This window comes from Rhinatrema bivittatum, chromosome 8, assembly GCF_901001135.1.
Source record: "Rhinatrema bivittatum chromosome 8, aRhiBiv1.1, whole genome shotgun sequence".
NCBI lineage: Eukaryota > Metazoa > Chordata > Amphibia > Gymnophiona > Rhinatrematidae > Rhinatrema > Rhinatrema bivittatum.
Window position 1 is genome coordinate 68899975 of NC_042622.1, and position 26038 is coordinate 68926012.

Below are 26038 nucleotides of genomic sequence, written 5' to 3' on the forward strand. Positions count from 1 at the left end.
TGGTAGACGGCCTTACCGCGATGGATCCTCCCAAGGATTTTCCTTCAGCAAGGCTTCCCAATGAAGGTGCGCCAGCCCATTCTTCCGTTCCCAAGATCGGAGGTCATCTCTCCCTATTTTGCGAGGAATGGGTCAAGATTACTTCGGACCAGTGGGTTCTAGATATCATAGAACACGGTTACGCTTTGGATTTTGCTCGCCCGCTTCGGGATCTGTTCCTGGTGTCTCCTTGCAGGACTCAGGCAAAGCAACAGCTCATATTCCAAACCCTGTCTCGGCTCAAGGCTCTGGGAACGGTTGTCCCGGTGCCACCGAAGAATGTTGGACCGGCAGGTACTCCATTTATTTCGTAGTCCCCAAGAAGGAGGGCTCATTCCGGCTGATATTGGACTTAAAAAAGGTCAACAGAGCACTACGGGTCCCTCGTTTCCAAATGGAGACATTGAGGTCCGTCATTGCGGCCGTCCACATAGGCAAATTTTTGGCTTCTTTGGATCTGACGGAGGCTTACCTTCACATAGGAATCCGAGAGCATCATTGAAGGTTTCTGCAGTTCATGTTCTTGGGCGAGCATTACCAGTTTCGTGCACTGCCGTTTGGTTTAGCGACAGCTCCCCGCGTCTTCACCAAGGTGATGGTGGTAGTGGCAGCGTGTCTGCGGCGGGAGGGGATCTTAGTTCATCCCTGTCTGGCTGACTGGCTCATTCGGGCGAAATCGGAAGAGCTCTGCAAGGTGGCAGTGCAGTCTGTTTTGCATCACCTCCATTCGCTCAGATGGGTTGTCAATTTTTCCAAGAGCCAATTGGTACCGTCCCAGGTGTTGGAATTTCTGGAAGCACGGTTTGATACGCCTGTGGGCAAGGTTTTCCTGCCTTGAGAGAGGATGGGCAAAATAATGTCTCAGGTTCGACGTCTTTTGGCCCTTCCGTTGCCCAAGGTATGGGACTATTTGCAAGTTCTTGGTTCTATAGCATCTACTCTGGAGTTGGTTCCCTGGGCGTTTGCTCATATGAGGCCTTTGCAGAGGGCGTTGCTTTCCCGTTGGGACCCCAAGTCCGAGGAGTTCAACTTGCCCTTGCCCCATCTGGATCCAGCCAGGACCAGTCTAGAATGGTGGTTGATCCCCGATCACTTACAGCAGGGAATGGATCTAGAGAATCCACAGTGGATGATCGTGACAACGGATGCCAGCCTTTCCGGTTGGAGGCAGTCTGTCAGTCATAATCAGCACAAGGTCAATGGACAGCACAGGAGTCCAAGTGGTCCATAAATCGGTCGGAGACAAAGGCGGTTCGTCTAGCATTGCGCCGTTTTCTCCCGCTAATCCAGCATTATTTGGCAAGGATCCTATCCGATAATGCGACAACCGTGGCTTACCTAAATCATCAAGGGGGAACAAAGAGTCGGCTGGTGGCCGCAGAGGCGAACAAGTTGATGGTCTGGGCGGAATGCAATCTGCTCCGGTTGGCGGCGTCACACATAGCCGGAGTGGACAACGTCCAGGCAGATTTTCTCAGTTGATAAAGGCTAGATCCCGGCGAATGGGAACTGTCCGAGGAGGCCATGCAGCTCTTGACTCGCTGGTGGGGAGTCCCCCAGCTGGATTTGATGGCGACTCTGCTGAATGCAAAAGCGGCTCGTTTATTCAGTCGCAGAAGGGAGCACGGGTTGGAAGGGGTGGATGCCCTGGTCCTTCTGTGGCCTCACGATGCGTTCCTCTATGTGTTTCCTTCTTGGCCGTTGGTGGGGAAGGTCTTAAGGCGAATAGAGTCCCACCGGGGGCCGGTTATTCTCATAGCTTCCAGAGTGGCCGGGGAGGCCGTGGTTCGCAGTCCTGATCAACTTGGCTTTAGATGGTCCCTTGCGTCTCGGTCACCTACCAAATTTACTCCGACAGGGTCCAGTGTTTTTCGATAAGGCGGCTCGCTTTTGTCTAGCGGCTTGACTTATGAGAGGAGACAGTTGAGAAAGAAGGGCTATCCGGATGCGGTGATTACCACTCTACTGCGCGCACGAACGACCTCTACTTCTGTCACCTACGTTCGGGTGTGGAAGGTTTTCGATTCCTGGTGCAGTGGGTTGAAGGTGTCCCCGCGCCAGGCCACTATTGTGCACATTCTTGCGTTCTTGCAGGAAGGCTTAAAGAAAGGACTGGCATATAGCTCGCTCCAGGTTCAGGTAGTGGCGTTAGGCTGTTTAAGAGGTAAGGTTGATAGTACATCCATTGCAGGACATCCGGATGTGGCGTGTTTATTGAAGGGAGCCAAACATTTACACCCGCCGGTGCGTGCAGTGTGTCCTTCGTGGAGTTTAAATTTGTTTCTCCGTGGGCTCTGCGGTCCTCCCTTTGAGCTTATCAAGCAGGCTACGTTGAAAGATTTAACACTCAAGGCGGTGTTCCTTGTGGCTATCTGTTCGGCCAGACGAATATCGGAGATTCAAGTGTTGTCCTTGCGAATCTCGGACTCTGGGGTTTCGCTTCGGACGGTGCCGCCTTTTCTGCCGAAAGTTGTATCAGCGTTTCACGTAAATCAGTCAGTTGAGTTACCAGCTTTTCCAGATTTGGATAGGAATTCTCCTCAGGCTCAGGATTTGAGGAGACTGGACGTCCACAGGATACTTCTGCGGTATTTGGAAGTGACTAATGCTTTTCGATTGTCAGATCATCTTTTTGTCTTATGGAGTGGTCCTAAGAAAGGGTGTAAGGCTTCAAGGACTACTATTGCCCGATGGTTGAAGGACACTATTGCTTCGGCATACATATGTCACGGGCGGCAAGTGCCAGATGGTCTTAAGGCTCATTCGATCAGATCTCAAGTGGCATCTTGGGCAGAGAGCCAATGTGTTTCGCCACAAGAGATTTGCAGGGCAGCTACTTGGAAATCTTTGCACACTTTTGCTAAGCATTATTATTTTGACGTCCGGGCTCCGGATGTTGATTCTTTTGGCAGCAGTGTGCTTCGAGCGGGACTGTCCGGGTCCCACCCCATTTATGGAAGCTTGGGTACATCCCAGCGGTCTGGACTGATCCTGGTACGTACAGGGAAAGGAAAATTGGTTCTTACCTGCTAATTTTTGTTCCTGTAGTACCAAGGATCAGTCCAGACGCCTGCCCAGGGGTATAGTGTTCAGGAGAGTCCAGTCGGTTGGTTTTGTTTTTTCTCTCTGCAGTTTTTAGACGAATCTGAAGATTTTCAAGCAAGCTTATTCATTGAAGCATTTCAATCCATACTCTTGTCCTGTACATAGTTTTCACAGGTTATTGTTCAGCTAAATTCTCTTGATCTAGTCATTGGTTGTTTAAATTTACTTCATTCTGCTTTGATAGTGATTATAATACTGAAGGATCGCAGGTGGCACACCAGGTTATCTGGGGGTGCTTTTCAGCTTTTCTCTGACTCCATCTGCTGGAAGGGAGGCATAACCCAGCGGTCTGTACTGATCCTTGGTACTACAGGAATGAAAATTAGCAGGTAAGAACCAATTTTCCATTTCTCATTTTCTAAAAGTAATTTCAACATTAAAAAAAAAAATGCCATTCCGTATTAGCATTAAGTCCATGTGGTTCAACTGATTATAGGGTTGGGTCCCTATTTTTGACGTGGATGCCATGATTCTTTTAAAAGTTCTATGAGGGCTCCTACAGGCTTCATTAATCAACTCTGACAAGTTGGTCTAGTAAACGTGAACAGCACATTGTTTAGAGTATGATAGATGGTTGACTGATAACATTTTATATTTGCCATTCTCTTGGTAGGAAGAATACTGGCTTTCTCCTGCTGGTGAAGACTTAATAGGAACCTAGAGTGGGTAAATACTAGCAAGGAGGGGAGTTGCCTGGTAACCCCCACCAACACCAATACTAAGGAAAGCTTTTTGGTGAGGGGGAGTTGGGAGGGAAATGGGGGTCCTGTCCCAGCCCAGAGGCTTAGGCTTTTTGTTCGGGTGAGAGGGGGCCCAGAGATCTAGACTTTTTTGTTGTATGGATGTTAATTTTCCTGGCATTAGGAAGGAGCTGCATTAAACCATGCAGGTTTTAATGCTGTTAAGTAAATCCAGCATTAATACCTAACGAGGTCATTTACATTTTTATTTTATAATCATTTGCATGTGTGTTAGCATTACCTTCAGCAGTACCATTAAGACACTAGCAAATTACGCTTTCTTCTGTTGTTCCATGTTTGTGGAACAGTCTACCTCTGGAAGTGAGAGAAGCGGTGAATTTAAAGAAATTTCGGAAGAAATTAAAAACTTGATTCATGTCCATTAATACTTAGTGGTATTGCTCCTATAGTTCTGAGATAAAATATGATTCCTTTGGCAGAATGTGTTTTTAAGGTAAAAGGTGGGTGGAGATGAAATTCATTGATGAGCTGCATTGTACATGTTCGTGCTGTTTATGTATTGTCATGTGTTTTAATTGTCCTTATTAATTCATGGTGTTACTGTAGTAAACTTGCTATGTTAATTTTTATGTTTTGTACATCGCTTTAGGCGATAGTTTTATCTGTAAAGCGATAAAAAAATGCTAATAAATAAATTACCCACATACATGGGCGATATTTGACACCCATTGGTAAGGAAACTTCCAATTTTTTCTCAAATGTTTCTATGGTGGTATCAGTTGCTGTGTAAATTGTGACCTTTGGATAGCCTATTGCCTGCTTCTGTATGTTTATTTATTTCTTCAGATTTGATATTCTGCCTTTTGTAAACCATAAGGCAGATTGCTATACAATTTATTGTAATCATAGGGGTAGATTTTAAAACCCCTACGTGCGTAAATCCTCCCGGATTTACGCGCGCAGGGCACTCGCGTGCCGGTGCGTCTATTTGCATAGGCCGCCGGCGAGCACAAAGCCCCGGGACGCGCGTAAGTCCCGGGGCTTCCTAAAAGGGGCGGGAGGGGGCGTGGTGACGGTTCGGGGGCGGGCCGGGAGGGCGGTCCCGAGTCCCCCGGCACTGCAGCCTGTGCCGGGGCGGCGCGCGCAAGTTACGCCTGCTTCAAGCAGGCGTAACTTGCCCAACAAAGGTAGGGGGGGGATTTAGGTAGGGCTGGGGGGTGGGGTAGATAGGGGAAGGGAGGGGAAGGTGGGGGATGCGGAAGGAAAGTTCCCTCCGAGGCTGCTCTGATTTCGGAGCGGCCTCAGAGGGAACGGAGGCAGGCTGCGCGGCTCGGCGCGCGCAGGCTGCCGATTTTGCTCAGCCTTGCGCACGCCGACCCTGGATTTTATAAGATACGCGCGGCTACGCGCGTATCTTATAAAATCTGATGTACTTTTGTTCGCGCGCGCGTATTTTTTGAAGATCTACCTCAGCGTGTATTAAAAAATTTCATAATTTAACCCAAATAACTAAAACAAGCAATAAAATCAGGTCTCCCAAAAACCCAACAATAAAGTGCATGATCATTGATAAAGAATTCAAATCACAAGAAAGATAAGCATCCTTGTTCTGGGAATGCTTGTGAAAAACATAACCAATAATTTCCAATAATGGATATAATGTGATTTGTTGCAGACCTCTAAGGGCCACACATTCCAAAACATGTGTATGTTGTAGCTAAAAGCTGTATTTTAAGTAGTTAATTTTGCTAAAGTCAAAGATAAGGTACTCTATAAAGCCTGCTGAGAAGATTGAATGCCCTGCTTGATACATACAGCTTAGGCACTCCTGGTTAAATTGTATATTTCAATAAATCTCTAAAAGGTGGATTTTCAGAGGGGTTCTACAGGTAACAAAAAACATGAGTGTAAGTAGCACGTATGCATGTATATGGTTTTTTTTATGTTGAAAATATGTGCATATTTTCGGTTTTGTGCTTACGTTTTACAAACAAAAAAAAAAGATGGTCTAGGCGTGTGGTTCAGAAGTGCATGTGATAGTTGCTGATTTAGATTTTATTGATTTATGAATCGCCTAACACAAAATGGACTGGGCGATGTACAATAAGAACATACATAATATAATATAAAAACAATGCATTAAAAATAAAAAGATAAAAAATAAAACAATAAATAAATCATAAAAACTTCAATATAAGCAACACGTAAAACAATGTTTAAATATAATTGCAAATAAAACAATTAAACACAAAAATTAAAAATATGCAAGACTAAAGATAAGTTTTAATTAGCTTTTTGTAAGAGATCTCCACGTATACATTACTGAACTTGTGCATACAATTTTACACCTGCTAATTGACTCACACAAGTGAAATTGGATATGTCTGTTAGCAGTTTTTGGGAAGAAGGAGTGGGCAATTTGGTAAGAGTTCAGTATGAAGTGCTAGAGGGTTTAGATGAACTGGAAAAGGACTAGGTGAACTGGCGATTCCAAGTTGTATTTTCAAAACAGTATACACATGCACTTTATAAAATACTTGCCTCTGCATTTAATTCTGGATGTTTATTCATGCAGTGTCTTGATTATTTTGCGTGCAAAATATATGTGCATATATTTATAAAATGGGTAGAGAAAATCTGCTTTTTTTTTTTTAGATTGCAAATATATGCACGTACTAAAACATATTTCTGCTCAGAAAATACTTATATATATGAGATTTTATTAACTGCTCAGCTCCTGCTGCACAGTTTATAAAATACCTACTTACACGTACAAATCCTGAACCACAGATAGCTTCTGTTCAGTCAGTTTAACTTTCAAACCTGACACAATCTCTAGGCGTTAAAGGGGCACTTAGGGAAGAAAAGGCCATTGTGTAAAGATTAAATTAATTCTTTGCTTCCATGTTTACTGATAAAGCTGTTGGAGATACTGGTTCCGAAGACTGTTTTCAAGGGAGATGATTCGGATGAACTGAACCAAATCATAGTGAACCTGAAAGATGTAGTAGGCCGATTTGACAAACTGAAGAATAGAAAATCACCTGGACTGGATGGAATACACCCGAGGATTCTGAAAGAACTCAAAAATATTTCAGGCCTATTAGTAAATTTTGTAAGCTATCATAAAATCATTTCTTATAGCTGAAGTCTGAAGAGTGGCCAGTGTAACACCGATATTTAAAAAGGGCTCTAGGGGTGATCCAGGAAACTATAGACCGGTGAGCCTGACTTCAGTGCCAGGAAAAATAGTGTAAACTATTCTAAAGAACAAAATTACAGTACATATAGATAGACAAGGTTTAATGGGACACAGCCAGAATGGATTAACCCACAAATCTGCTACATTTTTTTGAAGGGGTTAATAAATGTGGTAAAGATGAACCCAGTAGGTGTAGTATATTTGGATTTTCAGAAAGTTCCTCATGAGAGGCTTCTAAGAAAACTAAAAGGTCATGGGATAGGAGGCGATTTCCTTTTGTGGATTGTAAACTGATTAAAAGAAAGGAAACAAAGTAGGATTAAATGGTCAGTATTCTCAGTGTAAAAGGTAAACAGTGGGGAATGCCTGAGGCATCTGTGCTTGTATTGGTGCTTTTCAATATATTTATAAATGATCTGGAAAGGGAAGCGACGAGTGAGGTGATCAAATTTGCAGATGATATAAAATTATTAATCACATGCTGATTGTGATAAATTACAGGAGGACCTTTCAAAACTGGAAGATTGGGCATCCAAATGCAGATGAAATTTAATGTGGACAAGTGCAAGATGATGCATATGGGGAAAACTATCAAGATTCCATATTAAGCTTTACCACCCAGGAAAACGTTCTAGGCATCATAGTGGATAAATTGTCAGCTCAGTGTACAATGGCGATCAAAAAAGTAAACAGAATGTTAGGAATTATTAAGAAGGTAATAGTAAAAAAAACAGAAAATGTCATAATGTTTCTGTATCGCTCCATGGTAAGACTACTGAATACTTGAATACTGTCTGCATTTTTAGTCACCGCATCACAAAAAAGACATAGTTGCACTGGAGAAAATACAGAGAAGGTTGAACAAAATGATAAAAGAGGATGGGACAGCTGCCCTATGAGGAAAGGCTAAAGAGGTTAGGGCTATTCAGCTTGGAGAAGAGATGGCTGAGGGGGGGATATGATAGAGGTCTCTAAAATCATTAGAGAACTAGAATGGGTAAATGTGAATTGGTTATTTACTCTTTCAGATGAAAGGACTAGGGGGTACTCCATGAAGTTAGCAAGTAGCACATTTAAAACAAATCGGAGAACATTCTTTTTCACTAAACACACATTTAAGCTCTAGAATTCATTGCCGGAGGATGTGATTAGAACAGTTAGTATAGCTAGGTTTAAGAAAGGTTTGGATAAGTTCCTGGAGGAGAAGTCCATAAACTATTAATCAAGTTGATTTGGGGGTAAATTTTAAAAAGGACACTCGGGCGTCCATGTGTGCGTGCAGTTCCTGGCACTTGCACATGGCCGCGTCAGTTTCATGATGTGTGTGGCAACACGCACATGTTATAAAATCATCAACCCACGCGTGCAAGGAGGGGGGGAATTTTGTAATCACCACGTGCCGCCCCGACCCATATCCCCACCCTAATTAACCTAACTTTTTTTTGTTTCTGAACTCACCTGTCTCCTGAATAGAAGTAAGTTCCGGCCAGCTGCCAGCATGCGCTGCCCTGCCCTCAGTCTGCCCCTTTTCCAGAACCTGGCACTTTTGCACATACTGGCAGATACATACATTTATTTATGTATTTATTTTTCTTTTTTCTATACCGATATTCTTGTAGTGATACAAATCATACCGGTTTACATTTAACATCAATTTCGTCATGTAGCGGTACAGAGAACTAAGTTAGAAATTCAAGAGAAAAAAATTTAACAGGAAAAAAATGTAACACTCTGGTCTAAACATAGCCTTATAAGATCAAGGGAGATTATTTAAAACATGTCTGATACTAAGCTCATCGAAAAACAAGAGGACTTGAAATACTCATCCTAAAGGGATGAGAATAAGGTTAAATAAATTAAGAGACGGATGAGGAAAGAAAGGGGGGATCAAGGCGTAAGTGGAAGGGGCCGGCAGCAGAGGGAGGGGTGGATGGGAGGGTTAAGTTGAAGAGATAGCTAGCAGAGAGTAAAGTTGCATGAAAGGTGGGTTAAATGTCCTGAAAGGCTTGGCTAAATAGCCATGTTTTTAGTCTCTTTTTGAAGACAGCCGGGCAGGATTCTCGTCTAAGGTCGTGGGGTAGCGCGTTCCAGTGGTGTGGGCCAGCAGTCGAGATGGCTTGTTTTCTGATTGACGTTTTAGCTTGGGGAGCGAATAGGGTGTCTGGGTAGGCACTCCTAATAGGTCTGGAGGAGGTATGCTGTTTTAGCAGAGTGGAGGTATTGAGGACAGTGAGGTTGTGGATACATTTATGGATAATCGAGAGTACCTTGAATAAGATCCTGAATTTGACTGGAAGCCAGTGTAGGTTCTGAAGAGTGGGGGAGATGTGTTCCCTCTTTTTGGTATTGGTGAGGAGCCTAGCTGCATAGTTCTGCACCATCTGAAGAGGTTTTAAAACAATGGCTGGAAGACCTAGTAGCAGAGAGTTGCAGTAGTCCAGTTTTGGCAAGATGATTGCTTGAAGTACCAGTCTGAAATCTTTGAAGTGCAGAAGTGGCTTGAGGTTTCTGAGTACTTGAAGTTTGAAAAAGCAATCTTTAGTGGTGGTGTTCACGAACTTTCTAAGGTTGAACTGGGTGTCGAGGATGATCCCAAGATCTCTGACAAAAGGAGAAGGTTTAATCGTGGTGAAGGTTGGTTGGGATGAGGTCGGGTCATCTTGAGAGTCTTGTTGGAATTCAACACAAGGTTGAGAGAGGCGAGTAGGTGGTTGATTGTTTGCAGACAGTTGTTCAAGTGATTTATAGTATTTTGTATGGAATCGGTGATTGGAATAATTATTTGAACGTCATCTGCATAAAGGTAATGTGAGAGATTTAGCTTCTTAAGCAGGTGGCAAAGTGGGAGTAAATAAATGTTAAATAGTGTAGGTGAGAGGGAGGATCCCTGGGGAATACCCATGTTGGAGCGGACGGCGGGAGATACTTTGTTGTTAATCTTGACTTTATAGTACCTATTGGAAAGGAATGACTTGAACCAACTGAACGCTAATCCCTTGATGCCTATTTATGCTAGTCGTTCCAGTAGAGTTGAATGGTTGACCGTATCAAATGCTGAGGATAGATCAAGTAGTACTAGTAAGTGCTTTTGACTTCTTTCCATGTTGATAAGGATGATGTCAGCGAGTGATAGCAGTAGAGTTTCTGTGCTGAACGCTTTCCTAAATCCGTGTTGTGATGGGAAAAGGATATGATGATCCTCAAGGTACTCCGATAGCTGTTTGTTTACCACTTTTTCCATTATTTTAGCGATCATGGGAAGGTTGGCTATTGGACGGAAATTAGCTGGATCAGAGGGGGACAAATTCAGTTTTTTTAATATGGGTTTGAGAATAGCAAACTTTAGTTGGTCTGGTACTCGACCTTGGGCTAAAGAGAGGTTATTGATATCCGAGATAGGTTTAGAGATGGAGTTTGGGATGTTGAAATGTAGATTGGTCAGAATTGGGTCAATAGGGTGCATTGCTGGCTTCAGCTTTTTAATGATGTTTTCAATTTCCGTGTCTACATCCGACAGGTTGAGGTGAGGTATTTCATTTTCTAGGTGAGATTTGATGAGGTCCGAGGAGCAAGGTTTTCTGAAATGAATGGTGGTTTTAGGGTAAGAGAGAGGAGGATGTTCTTTCACCATAAGGTTAGAGTTGATGAGTCGGTGGTCCGACCAAGGGACCGGAGTAATTGTTGGGTTGGAGGTGGGAGAGATACCATTGTTGATGAAGATAAGGTCTAAGGTATGGCCTGCTTTGTGAGTAGGACTGTTAACGATTTGTGTAAAACCTAGGTAGTTAAGTGAAGAGAGTAAGGTTTCACAGTTATGAGATCGGTGGGGGGGGCGTCTACATGTAGGTTAAAATCACCTAATATTATCGCTGGTTTGGCTGCGTTGATGTGTTTAGTTATAAGTTCAATGAAAGGGGAGGGATTGGATTCTATGGTTCCGGGTGGGGCGTATATCATATACGTGTGTGTGTGTATGTATATATATATATATATATATATATATATATATATATATATATATATATACATACACACATGGCTGGGCTGCTATGAAAATGCGCTTGACGCATGCGCGGCCTGGCCACACATGTATCTGCTAGTATTGGTGTGCGCCGAGGATTTAAAATTCCCCCATTAGAGAATAGCCACTGCTATTACTGGCATTAGTAGCATGGGATCTATTTAATGTTTGGGTTCTTGCCAGGTATTTGTTACCTGGATTGGCCACTGTTTGAAACAGGATGTAGGGCTTGATGGACCCTCGGTCTTACCCAGTATAGCAACTTTTTATGTTCTTACGTACATGATACAAAGTGAAACACAACATCTTTATGCAATTTTTAATGTTAAATTACTTTTTATTTGCTGATTTTAACAAATTGAAAATAAGAGTGAATATCAGGAGTATAAAAGTTTGGACACCCTTTAATTGATTCATTACTACTTTTTTAAAGAAATTTTAATAAGTATTAAAAGTTTCATTGACTCGTTAGGTCTTCAGTTACTCAGATGAAAACAATTCCGTAGTTGAACAAATACTCTGACCTTATAAACTCTCTTGTTGTGATTATTGTTCTGTCTACTTTTAACAACCATAGGCTCTTCTAAGCAGCACCTGTCTGGGCATTTGGAAATGAAAATAATCCTCTTACAAAGCAAGGGAAGGCTATAAAAAAAATCTCTAAATACTTCCCGCTAGCAATTTCAACTGTCAGAAACATTGTTAAGAAATGGAAGTTATGTGGAACTGTTGAAGTCAAGGCAAGATCTGGAAGACCAAGAAAAATCTTTGATAGAACTGCCCAAAGGCTTATCAGATCTGCAAAACAGAACCTAAAAATCATTGCAAGCAACCTGCTGAAAGTTTTAGCTGCTCCTGGACTAGTTGTCCACAATATACTGTTGCTTTTTTTTAATTTTTTTTAATTTTTTATTTATCAGCTTTTTCATCAAATATACAACAAAATATATTGTATCAGAATATACAGAAATTATAATCTTGAATATTGGGCAATTTCTGCCTTTAACATTGAAACAAAATCCATATATTCTTATTACAAACATCGTTTTCTTATTACATAGGAAACACAGGGGGGAATGAAACTATACGAGGAGTAATGAGAAGAAACAATTGCAAATTACTAGCCCTGATACTACCGCTATTTCCAAATAGACCTCATTATATCTCCTCAGGTGGTCTCCTACCAGATAAGAAATCCTTAAGTTGGGCCGGTAAAAAGAAAACATATGTATTCCTGGCCAGTTGTATTATACATTTACAGGGGTAGTGTAATTTAAAACTACCCCCTGCTGCTATGGTCTCAGGTCTCATAAGTAAAAATTCTTTCCTACGCTGCTGCGTAGATTTAGCTAAATCGGGGTATACCCGAACAAGACCTCCACAAAAAGAAACATTTATGTTTTTAAAATAATTCTTCATGATCATGGATACAGCTGTTTCTTCAAAAAAGGTCACAAAGAGCTTTGCACGGTCAATAATTTCAACATTAGTATTTTCTAGGTAATCAGTCAGATTATGGAATTCTGACATTTGGGGGGAAAAAGTGATCGGTGTGCTACTTTTCTTTGGAAGAAAAAAAAGCTTTTTAGTAGCTGGTATCTCAGACTGAGGAATCTTCAAAACCTCCATTGCAAATTTTTTGAAAGTTAACAAGGGTATCTCCCCTGCAATTATGGGAAAATTCAAAAGTCTCAGGTTTAAATGTCTCATATAATTCTCTGTCAATTCTATTCTTCTCAAGGAGGAAATCCTTTCTGAGACCATTGTAGCATTAATGCTTTGGAGGTTTTTTATATCACCACTTATTTTCTTTATGGAATTATCTTGCTCCAAAAACTTTTGATTTGTGTCCTGTTCAAGTACACCAACCTTTACCGCTATCTCGTCCAATTTCAGGGTTTGGTTATCTAGTTTGGTAGACATTTTCACCATTAATTCCCAGATGTTATCCAGGGTAATAACCGCCGGTTTATTCAATTGCTGGGAGAGGGTTCTTACCCCGGTTCCGACGAGTCCACTCGTCTCACCCGTTGTCCTGGGTCCATCCGTAGCCTTCTCCACTCCTCTACTCGGCTCCTCAGACCTCCGGGGTTCCAGGATTTCTCCTGCCTCTCCAACAGTTCGATCTGCGTCTGAACCACCCAGCTGAGCATGCCCGATGATCTCATCAGCCTGCGACTCAGCTCCTCTGTCGACGAGCGGGGGCAAAGCTCTAACCGGCGTCCTGAGGTCAGGAGGGCTCAATGATAACTCCCCAGGTGAGTACGGCTCTCCTCCCGCCTGCTCACCAGCGGAGATTGCTGCCCTCAGTTGCGGCGTTTGGAGGGAGAATTCAGTTATTAATCGCTGACCGGCAGCAGTATCAGGGTCAGGTGGGAAGACCCATATCTTGCCTTTCCTCTTGTGGGGCATTGGATGCAGGAAAATAGCGCTGTTAGCTTGAAAAAACTAGCGTGGGTCCGGAGCGATGCGAATTCACTTCCTCTCAGGGCGCCATCTTGGTTCCCCCCTTGGTCTACTGTTGCTTAAACAGTAGTAATCTGCATAGGAGACTGGTCAGAAGAAAAAAAAAATTTTTCTACACTGTCATCACAAAAGTCATTGTCTAAAATATGCAAAACTTTGATAAGTCTGAAACTTTTTGGAACAAAATGCTTTGGACTAATGAAATGAAAATTAATCTGTTGAGCATGGGGATGGATCTATTATGCTTTAGAGTTGTGTGGCACAGAAAATATTGAGAAGGTGAAGGAAGAATTGATTCAACTAAATATCAACTTGTGCTAGAAGCTAATGTCCCACAGTCATTAAAGAAATTGAAGCTGAAAAAAAAAAAAGTTGGATATTTCAGGAAGTCAACGATCTGAAACATATCTACTAATCAATCATGAAGTACTTGCAGAAAAAAGATGAATGAATGTTTTATTTGACAGCAAATTTAGTCACATTCATTGTTTTGATTGATCCATAGTATTTTATATTGGATTTATTTGAGGTGGGTTCATCAGGTGATTTGTTTTGTTTTTTTAAATAAGCATTTAATTTTGTACCATGTAGAAGCGTGTCAGCTTCTGTTCACTTAGAAATTCATTGATACACACAATTTGTCCAGGAGATGTATAAACTTGTGCATACAGCTGTAGTGTGTCAACAATTTAGTCACATAACTTGGGGCCACTTTATGGTAACACTTGAAAACAATTGAAAGTATTTTAAAATTAACCCTCCAGAGAATTGGTAGTGAAATCCTAGCAGCTGTATTCTGCAGCAGCTGAAAATATAGGGGGCAATATTCAGCCACTGAGCGGCTTGGCTAGCAGGATATATTCAGCAGCACAGTCACACTGCTGAATATAGTGGGCTATCTTAAAGTTAGCTGCATATGTCCCTAAATTCTAGCTACATAACTAGTTATCCAGCTAGAATTTAAGCTCATAAGTCTTTTAATGTTTCAGTTTTGACATTTAGACGGATAACTTTTGAGTTATCCATCTAAATGGCTTTTGAATATGGGTCTCATCATAACAAGCAAGCTGGTAAGACTTGATAAAAAAATATTAAGATAAATCTTGCTTATAATGAAAGTACTAGATAAACAGCACTTTTTTTTCATTCTTAATCCTTGTACAAAGAAATGGAGCACAGAGCTTAGAATGTGTTCTTTCCTAGTGTGTGGCAGATGGACTCAGGACCAATGGGTATAGTGTACTCCTGATAGCAGTTGGAGACGGATCAGATTTCAATCTGACGTTAGCCCCTAGTACATATACCCCTGCAGGAAGTGCAGCTCTTCAGTATTTTCCGTCTCCGTAGCAGTTAGGAACTATCTGCACGCTCTTGCAGCATTAGAATCAATTCAAGAAGAAAACCCAAATTTGAAGATGAAACCTACCTCTGAAGATGAGCCCCGCTCTCCTGCGGTGATACCCTTGGGTCCCTCCCCCACTTGAGATTTCCCGAGGTGATTTCCGTGGTCCCTTGGAGGTGAGCCTTGGTCCGGCGGCCGAATCGTGGCAAGGACCTAGCCCCCAATCCCGGGCGCGGCTGAGAGGCAGCGGGTGCCACCTCAAGCGCGGCGATGAAGGTATTTGCCCTCTCCCCTCGCAGCCGGAGACCGCCTGGAACGAAACCAGGAAGCGCCGAAGACAAGGTAACGTAGAAATCTTCAGCGCCGACTCGGGTCTCTGAGGTTCGAGGAGTTGCACAGGTCGCCAGCCGGGACCAGTGCCGCCGGGTTGATCCGCCCTAGCAGGGCCAGGCCCCGGTTAGATCCAAGGGTTTACCCACGTGGAGACCCTTCGAGGTAGTCACCATATTGCCCGCGTGGTCGCCGTCGCCACCTTGGCCCTATTCGCCGCTCCGCTTGTAGTCTCGGGCTGGGCGCACAAGTTTATTTAGGCGCACAGATTACATGTGCACATAAGTTACACGCACAAGGGCCGCTCGCACAAGATATACGCGCGCCGCGCACCTACCGGGCTAAGCGCATAACACGACTTGGGCACACAACCCACACGCACATCTAGACGCACCGGAGCGCATAAGGGTTTACGCCAACGCCCTGTGCGCTCAGTGCAAAGAGGCCCTGGGAGATCCAGCCCAGGGCCAGTCCCATTCAGGGCCAAGTAATAGCTCCTCAGTGGGAACCCCAGACCTTACAATTCCCAGCGGGACACCCCCACAAATGGGGACCCCCAGGGACCCAACGCCCCTCAGCTTGGATCCAGCGTCTATCTCATGGGTAGAGTTCTTCAAAGGGCTACACACCTTTGTTCACATGCAAAAGGAACCCCTGGCTGACCAGCCACATCCTCCGCCAGAGGACCTTTATGCCCCGGGCCCCTCGAGGCCTAGACAAAGGTTTCCACCACCCAGGAGCCCCACCTATGGGGACACAGACAACTCTGAAGAGGAAGCAGAGCCCCTAGAAGAGGGGGAACTCCCCCCGGGGACAGAGCCTCACCGAACCATGAGACGCTTTTTCACCAAGGACGAGCTCCCTAACCTGGTCACCCACAGCCTGAGGGAGCTCGCTATTCCGGGCCCAGATGCTTCAGGGGGACCCAAGCCGAATCCCCTACTGGAGGGCCTTCGCCAGACCTCCCGCCATTTCCCTCTGTTACAAGCCATCCAGCAGCTAATTGACCTGGAATGGAGCGCTCCAGAGTCCACATTCAAAGGGGGACGAGCTATGGCAGCCATGTACCCCCTGGAGACGGCGGTCAAAGATCTTCTCACATGCCCAAGAGTTGATGCCATGGTCTGCGCGGTCTCGAAGCGCACCACTATCCCAGTGGAGGGAGGAGCAGCGCTCAAAGATGCACATGACCGGCATCTGGAATCCATCCTTAAACAGTCTTTTGACATGGCTGCTATGTCCCTACAAATAGCGGCCTGCTGCACCGTAGTGACACGTGCCTGCTTATCTCAGACCTGGAGAAGTCATGGAACCAGCAGTGTCATTCCTTGCAGACGCTGCTTCCAATCTGGGGCGCACGGCGGCCAGAGGAGTGTCCTCTGCGGTGGCTGCCAGGAAGCAACTCTGGCTCCGAAGCTGGTCGGCCGATGCATCTTCCAAAACCCGCCTCACAAGGATGACCTTCAAAGGATCCCTCCTGTTCGGCAGCGAGCTAGAGAAACTGGCCAACAAATGGGGGCGAGTCCCCATTGCCACGCCTACCGGAGGACAGGACGAAGAGGAACCAGCAACCCTTCCCCCTAGCCCGCCAGGGGCAGAAGTACACAGTGCTTCAATCCATACAGAAACAACTATCAAGCGCCCCGCCCAACGGGCAGGAACCAGTCCTTTCGGACCAAGCACAACAAGAGGGGGAACCAGCTCGAGTACAGACCCCAGCCGTACCCTAGAATGAGATTCAGCCGACCCGTCCAAGGGAAGAAGCCATAGGGGGCCAGCCTAGCCCTATTCTACCACAGATGGGTCGAGGTAACTTCGGACAAGTGGGTCCTAGCCATCATTCGGGAGGGGTACTATCTGGATTTTCTACGAACCCCTCCTGACAAGTTCGTGGAGTCCCCCTGCCACGAACTTACCAAGAAGGTAGCAGTGGAAGCTACACTAACCAGACTACTGGCCCTTGAGGCCATAACCCCAGTGCCTCCACAAGAAATAAATACTGGCATTATTCCATTTATTTTATTGTCCCCAAGGAAGAGGGGACGTTCAGGCCCATCCTGGACCTCAAGTCTGTCAACCGCCACCTGAGGATTCCCCGCTTCCGCATGGAAACCATACGCTCCGTAATAAAGGCAATACAACCGGGAGAGTTTCTCACATCCCTGGATCTTTCAGAGGCCTATCTACACATCCCAATTCATCAGGAACACTAGCGCTATCTACACTTCAAACTCCTGGATCGTCACTACCAGTTCCGGGCACTACCCTTCGGGTTAGCCACAGCACCCCGGACGTTCACCAAGATCATAGTGGTGGTGGCGGCGGCAACATTGAGGAAGGAAGGAATCCTCGTACATCCTTACCTAGATGATTGGCTGATCAGGGCAAAATCCCCAGAGGAAAGCCGCCAAGCAACCAACAGAGTCAAAACTCTACTGGAGAGCCTAGGATGGGTGGTCAACACAAACAAAAGTTGTCTGCAGCCCTCACAGTCTCTAGAGTACCTAGGAGTCCGATTCGACACCAAAGAAGACAAGGTCAGCCTGACTCCCACAAGGAGATCAAAACTGTGGAACCGGTTACAAAGCCTGTTGAGCGAACCTCGCCCCACAGTATGGGATTACCTACAAGTCCTCAGTCTGATGGCATCCACACTGGAAGTAGTACGATGGGCGAGGGCTCACATGAGACCCCTGCCTCGCTCACTTCTATCACGACAGAATCCGCTGTCTCAGAACTACGCCGTACGTCTATCACTCCCGGGCAGGGTTCGAATCCAGCTACGGTGGTGGCTACTGGCCAGCCACCTGAGCCAGGGAACAAGACTATCCTCCCCAATCTGGACCCTGCTCACCACAGACGCCAGCCTACGAGGATGGGGAGCTCACTGCGAGCAATTAACCGCCCAAGGACAGAGGAACGCAGAAGAGTCGGGATGGAGCATCAACTGCCTAGAAGCCCGGGCAGTCAGACTAGCCTGCCTACGCTTTGCCCACAGACTCCGAGACAAAGCGGTCAGAGTAATGTCAGACAACGCCACAACAGTGAGCTACATCAACCGGCAGAAGGGGAACCAGAAGCCAACAGGTGTCTCTGGAAATAGACCCCCTAATGACGTGGGCGGAAGTAAACCTCCAACAGATCTCGGCCGTCCACATCGCCGGGAAAGACAACATCTCGGCGGACTACCTCAGCAGGGAAAGTCTAGACCCAGGAGAATGGAAGCTGTCGTCCGCAGCATTCCAAATGATAGTGAACCAGTGGGGGACACCAGACATGGACCTTCTGGCAAACCGGACCAACGCCCAAGTACCCAGGTACTTCAGCCGCAGGCGGGAACCTCAGTCCCAGGGGATCGATGCCCTGGTACAGACCTGGCCACAGGGGACCCTATTATACGCTTTCCCACCGGGGCCCCTGCTGGGCGCAATCATTCACAAGATACAGTTGCACAGGGGACTAATTCTTCTGGTGGCCCCGGACTCGCCAAGAAGACCGTGGTATGCCGACATGAGAAGACTACTGGCAGGGAAACCCCTACCACTGTCTCCACACGGAGACCTACTCCAACAAGGACCGATCCTCCACGAGGATCCAGCTCAATTCTCTCTTACGGCCTGGCCTTTGAGAGGGCTCGCCTGAGAAAGAGCGGATACTCAGGGGCTGTATACTCAGGGGCTGCAATCGACACCCTGCTCCGAGCACGCAAGTTCTCCACATCTCTAACGTACCTAAGGATTTGGAGAGTTTTCGAAGCCTGGTGCGAAGACCATGACATCAAGCCACGCTCAACTAAAGTTCCCGTGATCCTGGAATTCTTACAGAACGGGCTACAGAAGGGGCTGTCCCTCAACTCTATCAAGGTACAGGTGGCCGCATTGTCATGCTACGGGCCCAAGAGCGGGGGCGACAGCATAGCTTCTCACCCGGACGTGTCACGTTTCCTGAAAGGAGTCAAACACATCCACCCACCACTAAAGTGGCCGGTACCTCTGTGGAATCTCAACCTGGTCCTGGATTTCCTAGCAGGAACCTCCTTCAGACCCCTCCAAGGTCTGTCCCTCCGTCTGTTAACTTTAAAGACAGCCTTTCTGCTGGCAGTTTGCTCAGCCCGCCGCATTTCAGAACTACAAGCACTGTCCTGCCGTGAGACGTTCCTCAGGCTCACCCCGGGATCCATCCAACTACGCACGGTCCCTTCGTTTCTTCCCAAGGTGGTATCACACTTCCATCTTAATCAAACCATCGCGCTACCATCGCCGGATGACTTGAAGAATTCGGAAGAAGCTCTTAGTCTACGCCACCTCAGTATAGGCAGACTCCTGTCCAGATACCTGGAAATGTTGGAACCTGTACGAAAAACGGACCACCTTTTCGTCCTTCACAGTGGGAAGAGACTAGGGGAAGTGGCCTCGCGGGCAACCATAGCCCGCTGGATCAAGGAAGTCATCAAGGCAGTCTACGTAGAAGCAGGCAAGCCTCCGCCTCTACAGGTCAAGGCCCATTCTACCAGAGCCCAGGCAGTATCCTGGGCAGAAACCAGAATGCTGTCACCCGCCGAGATCTGCAGGGCGGCAACATGGTCCTCCATCCACACTTCTCCAGATTCTACCGTCTGGATGTTCAGGCTTGGGAGGACACGGCATTTGCAAGGGCAGTACTAAGTGGGTCATGGGCAGCCTCCCACCCGATTCGGGAGTAGCTTTTATACATCCCATTGGTCCTGAGTCCATCTGCTACACGCTAGGAAATGGAGAAATTACTTACCTGATAATTTCGTTTTCCTTAGTGTAGACAGATGGACTCAGCATCCCACCCTTGACTGCCGTTACGCATGGAATTTCGAATGATTCAAGGGTAAGCCATGTTTTCATTCACCTATGGCACCCACCCTACCAGGTGTCGACGCTGTCCGGTTGAGTACACTGGCGGTCTCCAGCTATAGTATAGTATATATATATATATAACCTTCCTTCCCCCTCCCCCCCATTAGCAAACCTCCCTCCCTATGCGCTTAGTCTCGCTCTAATAGTGCATACTGCTACTGTTCCTAGTTATGTTATGTTATATTATCCAAGTTGTTCACTCCCTTGTTCATTGTAAGACATATGTTGTCATTGTTTTCTACTTGTTATAATGTAAACCGGAGTGATAAGTAATTCTGTTACCTGAACGTCGGTATAAAAAAAGGTATAAATAAATAAATAAATAGTCGTTCCAACCAGTTCAAGTTAATCAAGTTATGAAGTTAGTCAAGTTAATCAAATTAGTCAGTCACACATATATCCACAATGCTTTTCGAGGAGAATACTGAAGAGCTGCACTTCCTGCAGGGGTGTATGTACTAGGGGCTGACGTCAGATTGAAATCTGATCCGTCTCCAACTGCTATCGGGAGTACACTATACCCATTGATCCTGAGTCCATCTGTCTACACTAAGGAAAACGAAATTATCAGGTAAGTAATTTCTCCATTTCTGTAGCAGCCATCAGGTCTGGCAACTTTGAAGAGAGAATCAGAACATAGAAACATAGAAGTATAGAAGTGACGGCAGAAGAAGACCAAACGGCCCATCCAGTCTGCCCAGCAAGCTTTCACACCTATTTTTTTCTTACTTATCTGTTACTCTGACCGCTGAGGTCAGGGCCCTTATTTGTAACTTTTTGGTTCCAATTCCCTTCCACCCCCACCATCGTTGCAGACAGCAGTGCTGGAGCTGCATCTAAGTGAAGTATCTAGCTAATTGGTTTGGGGTAGTAACTGCGGTAATAAGCAAGCTACTCCCATGCGTGTTTACCCTGCCTGTGCAATTCAGTCCTTGTTGGTTGTCTGAATATAAATCCTCTTTACTTCATTCCCCCTGCCGTTGAAGCAGTGAGCTGCGCTGGATATGTATTCCAAGTGAAGTATCAGGCGTAACTTATTTGGGGTAGTAACCGCTGTAACAAGCAAGCTACACCAGATTCTGTTCTCATTCTATAATTGTAATAGTTAAATATAACTTTAACTGCAAAATAAAGAAATGCTGCATACTATCTCATATAATGTAGTGAAAAAAATCTGAAAATCTTTGTTACTTAGCTTATAAATACAGTATAGCATATTTAAAATCTACTAATTACTCAGATGTTTATCTTACTAATATTTAACTTGATTCTCTTTGTTACTACAGGTGCAATGTTAAATATTGTTCAAGATTCAGCATTTTTAGAAGCCACTGGCAATGAGTCAGAAACGGTAAGAAGTACTTGTGTTATAAAAAATGTATCTAACAGTTACACTTGTGAATCGCTCTGAATAGGACTGACATGTTTATAAGAATGCTCTTAGGCTTGCCCTTTCTGGAGCTGGAAGCTTGTGCAAGTTTGACATTTCAAACAAGGTAATCAAAACCAATCTTACAAATTTCCACATCACAATATAGTTCATACAGACTTTCAGACTCTTAGATTAATGGTTGGTCAGTAAGTTTTGTTTGTCTGCTGTCTCTCTCTCTCACTTTTTCTCACTCTGTTAACCACCCCATCTCCCACTTGCTCAACAGCATCAGAGCCCTCAATTTTTTCCCTCCATCACATCACATAAATTGCCTCAATATAGCCATCATATATTGACTACTTTTCCCCCCTCATCTACCTGTTCCTGTTCATACACCAGATCAGTCCAGACATGTGGGTTTTGCATCCATACCAGCAGTTGGAGGCAGAGAATAAAAACTTTTCAGGCACTGCTACATAACAGAGAGTGCCACCTGCAGTCTCTCAGTATTTCTCAGTCTCCAGCACATGGTAGAGGTGTAAACCTGCAGTTTGAGAGAAACTGAAAAAGAAAAAAAATAAGAAAGTCAGTAGTTTTAGAAGAATTGTTCCCTGAGGTGTTAGGCACCTTCATGGGCTATCCCTCAGGTAGAGCCAGGCGAGCAGAGGGTTGGTGATCCCTGTCTGGTCTCTGCCTGCTGCTTACAGAGGGATTGATAGCCAAGGGTCTGGCTTTCTCTCTCCTTCCCTGGTCTCCTCCCCAGTGCCATCATCTGGATTCAGGGAAGTATATCTGTTCTCAAGGGTTACCTTGTTAAAGAGAGCTGTGCCTTTAAATTGTTAAAAAGAAAAAGAAAAGGCTTCAGCAGCTTGAAAGGCCAGATGAGTGGTACATGTTTTCAATGGGAGCTGTTAGTGCCAGAGGGAGAGAGTAAAAGTCCCTCATCTGCCTCAAGGTCTGGAGCAGTTCGAGGAGGGTGAACTTGCACCGGTGACAGAGCTCCTTCAGTCACGCACCTCTGTGAGCCTGCTTAACCATGCAGCACTATGCTTGGGCTACGGTTGCGGATACAATGGCACCGACATCTCAACATGAGGGATCCTGCAGGGCATGCAATTTGCAGCGCAGCCAGCTTAATTCTTCTGCACTTTATATGGACTATAACTCGGGCACAGAGGGAACGTTCACTGAGGCAGACAGCAGGAAGAGTCACCAAGTCGGCAGGGCCTGCTGCAGAGGTCCCTGGGGGGATCGGGAGTGCAGCTAATTTGGCTGAGGCACGCAGTAAGAAGCAGAGTGCTTCCAGGGGACCCAGAGACTTCCCTCCTCCTCTGTCTCCTATGGTCCAATCTGTATCAGAGGACCAGGAACAGGGGGAAGAATCTGAAGGGAATGTGCAGGCCGAGAATTCCATGAAGCTGGAAGATTTCTCAGCGGATTTTTCTGCTCCTTCACAAGGTCTATTTAGCTAGGAAGGGAGCAAGGAGGAAGCAGCCCCTGGGCCAGCAGCCACAGCACTTCTCTTAGAGAAGATCTCCTTAGCTGGGGGTGTCTAGAGGCTTGCTCAGATGCCTGGGTCTTGGGTATGCGGCAGGAGATGACTAGGATGATTCCAATGACCTGCAGGAGGATCCGGTGGATGATCCTGGGGATAATGGTCCACATGGGGATCCAAAAGTCAATCCAGATATTGATCTGGATACGGGCAAGGACACCCTTGATCCAGATGAGGTGGCAGAAGGAGATTACCCGAGGGTTGTCCGAATATTCAGGAAGGAGGAGTTGGCAGCATCTTATTCCACAGGTCCTGGAGGAGTTAGAGATTAAGGTCACCCAAGAGGAATCTGATAATGAAAGGGTACATCTGGTTCTGGATGGACTGCCTGGTGGTCCTATGGCTTTTCCAGTGCCCAATAAAGGTGAAGAAGTTGGTAAATCAGGAGTGGGATTCTCCTGAGGCGGGTCTCAAGGTCAGTAGGACAATGGCAAAGTTATGCTCTTTGTCGGAGGAGACCATAGACCTGTTGATTCCAAAAGAATATGTATCAGTCTTGGCAGTGACCAGGAAGATGGCTATTCCAGTGGCAGGTTCGGCCACACTGAGGGATGCTTGGGATTGTAAAATGGAGATTCAGTTAAAACATGTTTGAGGTTTCTGCCTTCAGTCTGCGAGCGGCTGTCTATGGTAGCCTGATGCAGGGGGCTTTTTTTTTTTTTTTTGAAATTTAAATTTTATTCATTGGAAATGACAAAATCGCAATAAACCATGTTATGAACAAGATTATGCATCATCACACATCTGTTCTGGACAAATTGGGGGCTTTTTTATGCTGGGTGCAGAAGGCTAAGAAAAATGATTCCTTCCATACAGCCAATTCCACGTAGGCGGCCCGGTTGGAGATTGGGACATCCTACATGGAGGATGCACACTATGATTTGGTTCGTATGTCAACCAGAAGTATGTCTCAGCAGTTACGGCTTGCTGGATATTGTGGATGTGAAACTGATCAGCGGATATGTGGTCCAAGACCAACTCTGTAATCTCCTCTTTAAGAGGAAACTGCTGTTTGGTGAAGATCTCGACTAGCTGATGAAGCATCTGGGGAAGTCGAAGGGAAATAAGTTTCTGGAAGATAAGAAGAGTTTTAAGAAACAATTTTTGCCCCATCCCTGTTTTTGGGATATGAAGAGGTTTTGCTCTGGCAAGAGTTCTTCAACCTCGGGAAGACAGCAGACCCTCCAGAGACTTCTCCGGTCAGCGGACCGGAGGACGAAAGTCTTCGCAGTGAGGCCAGAGGGGTCCATTCTTCCATAGAGCTGTAGGGGGAAGATTAGCCTGCTTTTACGGTGATTGGACCAAGATCACATCAGACCAATGGAACCTGGAAGTGGTAAAGGATGGTTATGCTTTGGAATTTTCACGTATCATCAGAGAAGCCTTCCTGGAGTCTCGCTGCTCATCTCGAAGAAAGCGAGAGGCGGTTCAGGGCATGCTACATCGGTTGCAAAGGCTGGATGCAATTGTTCCAGTCCTGCCAGCAGAGCATGGACAAGGGAGATACTCTATTTATTTTGTGGTTCCCAAGAAGGAGGGCACAGTTTGGCTTTTTCTGGATCTTCAGAAGTTCAATTTGGCGTTGCGAGTCTTGCACTTTCATATGGAAACATTGCATATGGTGATAGCAGCGGTCCAGGAGAAAGTTTCTGGCATCATTGGACATGACAGAAGTCTATCTGCATATCCCCATTCAAGCGAAACAACAGAAGTTTCTAAGGTTCATGGTATTAGGGCAACTCTTCCAGTTCCGGGCTCTCCCTTTTAGGCTGGCGACAATGTCATAGACATTCATGAAGGTGATGGTGGTGGTGGCAGTAGTCCTCAGAAGGGAAGGGATTCTAGTTCATCCTTACCTGGACGACTAGCTCATTCAGGCAAAGTCAGAAGAGAAAATGCTACAGGTCCATTTGACAGGTCATGGTAAGTTTGCAATCACTGGGTTGGGTGATAAACCTGGCGAAGAGTCATCTAGTGCTGGCCCAGTCTTTGGGAATGCAATTCGACACTCAGATTGACTAGGTGTTCCTGACTTCAGACAGGGTAGTGAAGTTGCAGATGCAAGTGACTCATCTAATACATCTCTCAATGCTCAGGATCTGGTATTATTTGCAGATACTGGGCTCCATGGCGTCCACACTAGATTTGGTGCCATGGGTGTTTATTCACATGAATCCACTGCAGAGGACACTTTTATCTTGTTGGGATCCGTTGTTGGAAAGTATCATCTTCCTTTACCTCTGCAGGAAGAATCCAGATCCAGTCTCTCATGGTGGCTGTCTCACCACAATTTGGAAAAGGAAGTGGACCTTGAGACTCCAGACTGGGTGGAGGTAACCATCGATGCCAGCCTCAAAGGTTGGAGGGTGGTCTGTCAGGGGCAGATGGCCCAAGGTCTGTGGGCACCAGTGGAATCATTCTGGTCTATCAATAGCCTGGAAACGAGGGTATTACACACAACGTTGTTCCTTCCGCAGGTTCGAGGAAAAATGGTAAGGATCTTCTCGTACAATGCGACGACGGTGGCATGCATCAGTAGTCAGGGAGAGACAAAGAGTCACGCAGTGGCCCTGGAGGCTTGGGAGCTGTTTGCCTGGGCAGAAATGCATCTGGAAGGAATAGCAGTGAAACATGTTGCAGGAGTCACCAATGTGCAGGCAGACTACCTAAGCAGGCAACAGCTAGACTTGGGGGAATGAGAGTTATCCTCGGAGGCCTTCGACATCATTTGTGCCAGGTGGGGCAACTCGCAGCTAGATCAGATGGAGTCACATGGCATTTGCAAGTCGACTCGGTTCTTCAGTTGCAGGTGGGAGGTCAGGTTCAAGGGGATGGATGCTCTGGTTCTTCCTTGGCTGAAACGGATCCTGCTCTGTGTTTCCTCCATGGCTTTTCATAGATTGTGTCTTTCATTGTATAGAGGACTACCCAGGGAAGGTGATTCTGGTGGCTCTGGAATGGCCACGCCATCCGTGGTTTGTGGATCTGGTACATCTCGCAATAGATGGGCCTCTCAGAT

The 26038-nt window shown here is 45.7% G+C and overlaps 1 protein-coding gene across 6 annotated transcripts in view; it reads left to right on the forward strand.

Moving 5' to 3' along the window:
• RALGAPB (Ral GTPase activating protein non-catalytic beta subunit) overlaps positions 1 to 26038 on the forward strand; it is a 392859-nt gene that overhangs the window by 186767 nt on the left and 180054 nt on the right. For all 6 annotated transcript variants that reach the window (XM_029614592.1, XM_029614596.1, XM_029614594.1 and 3 more), the window contains one exon: positions 21379 to 21443. In XM_029614592.1, the coding sequence (XP_029470452.1) occupies positions 21379 to 21443 (65 nt within the window). The remainder of the gene's footprint in view (positions 1 to 21378; positions 21444 to 26038) is intronic.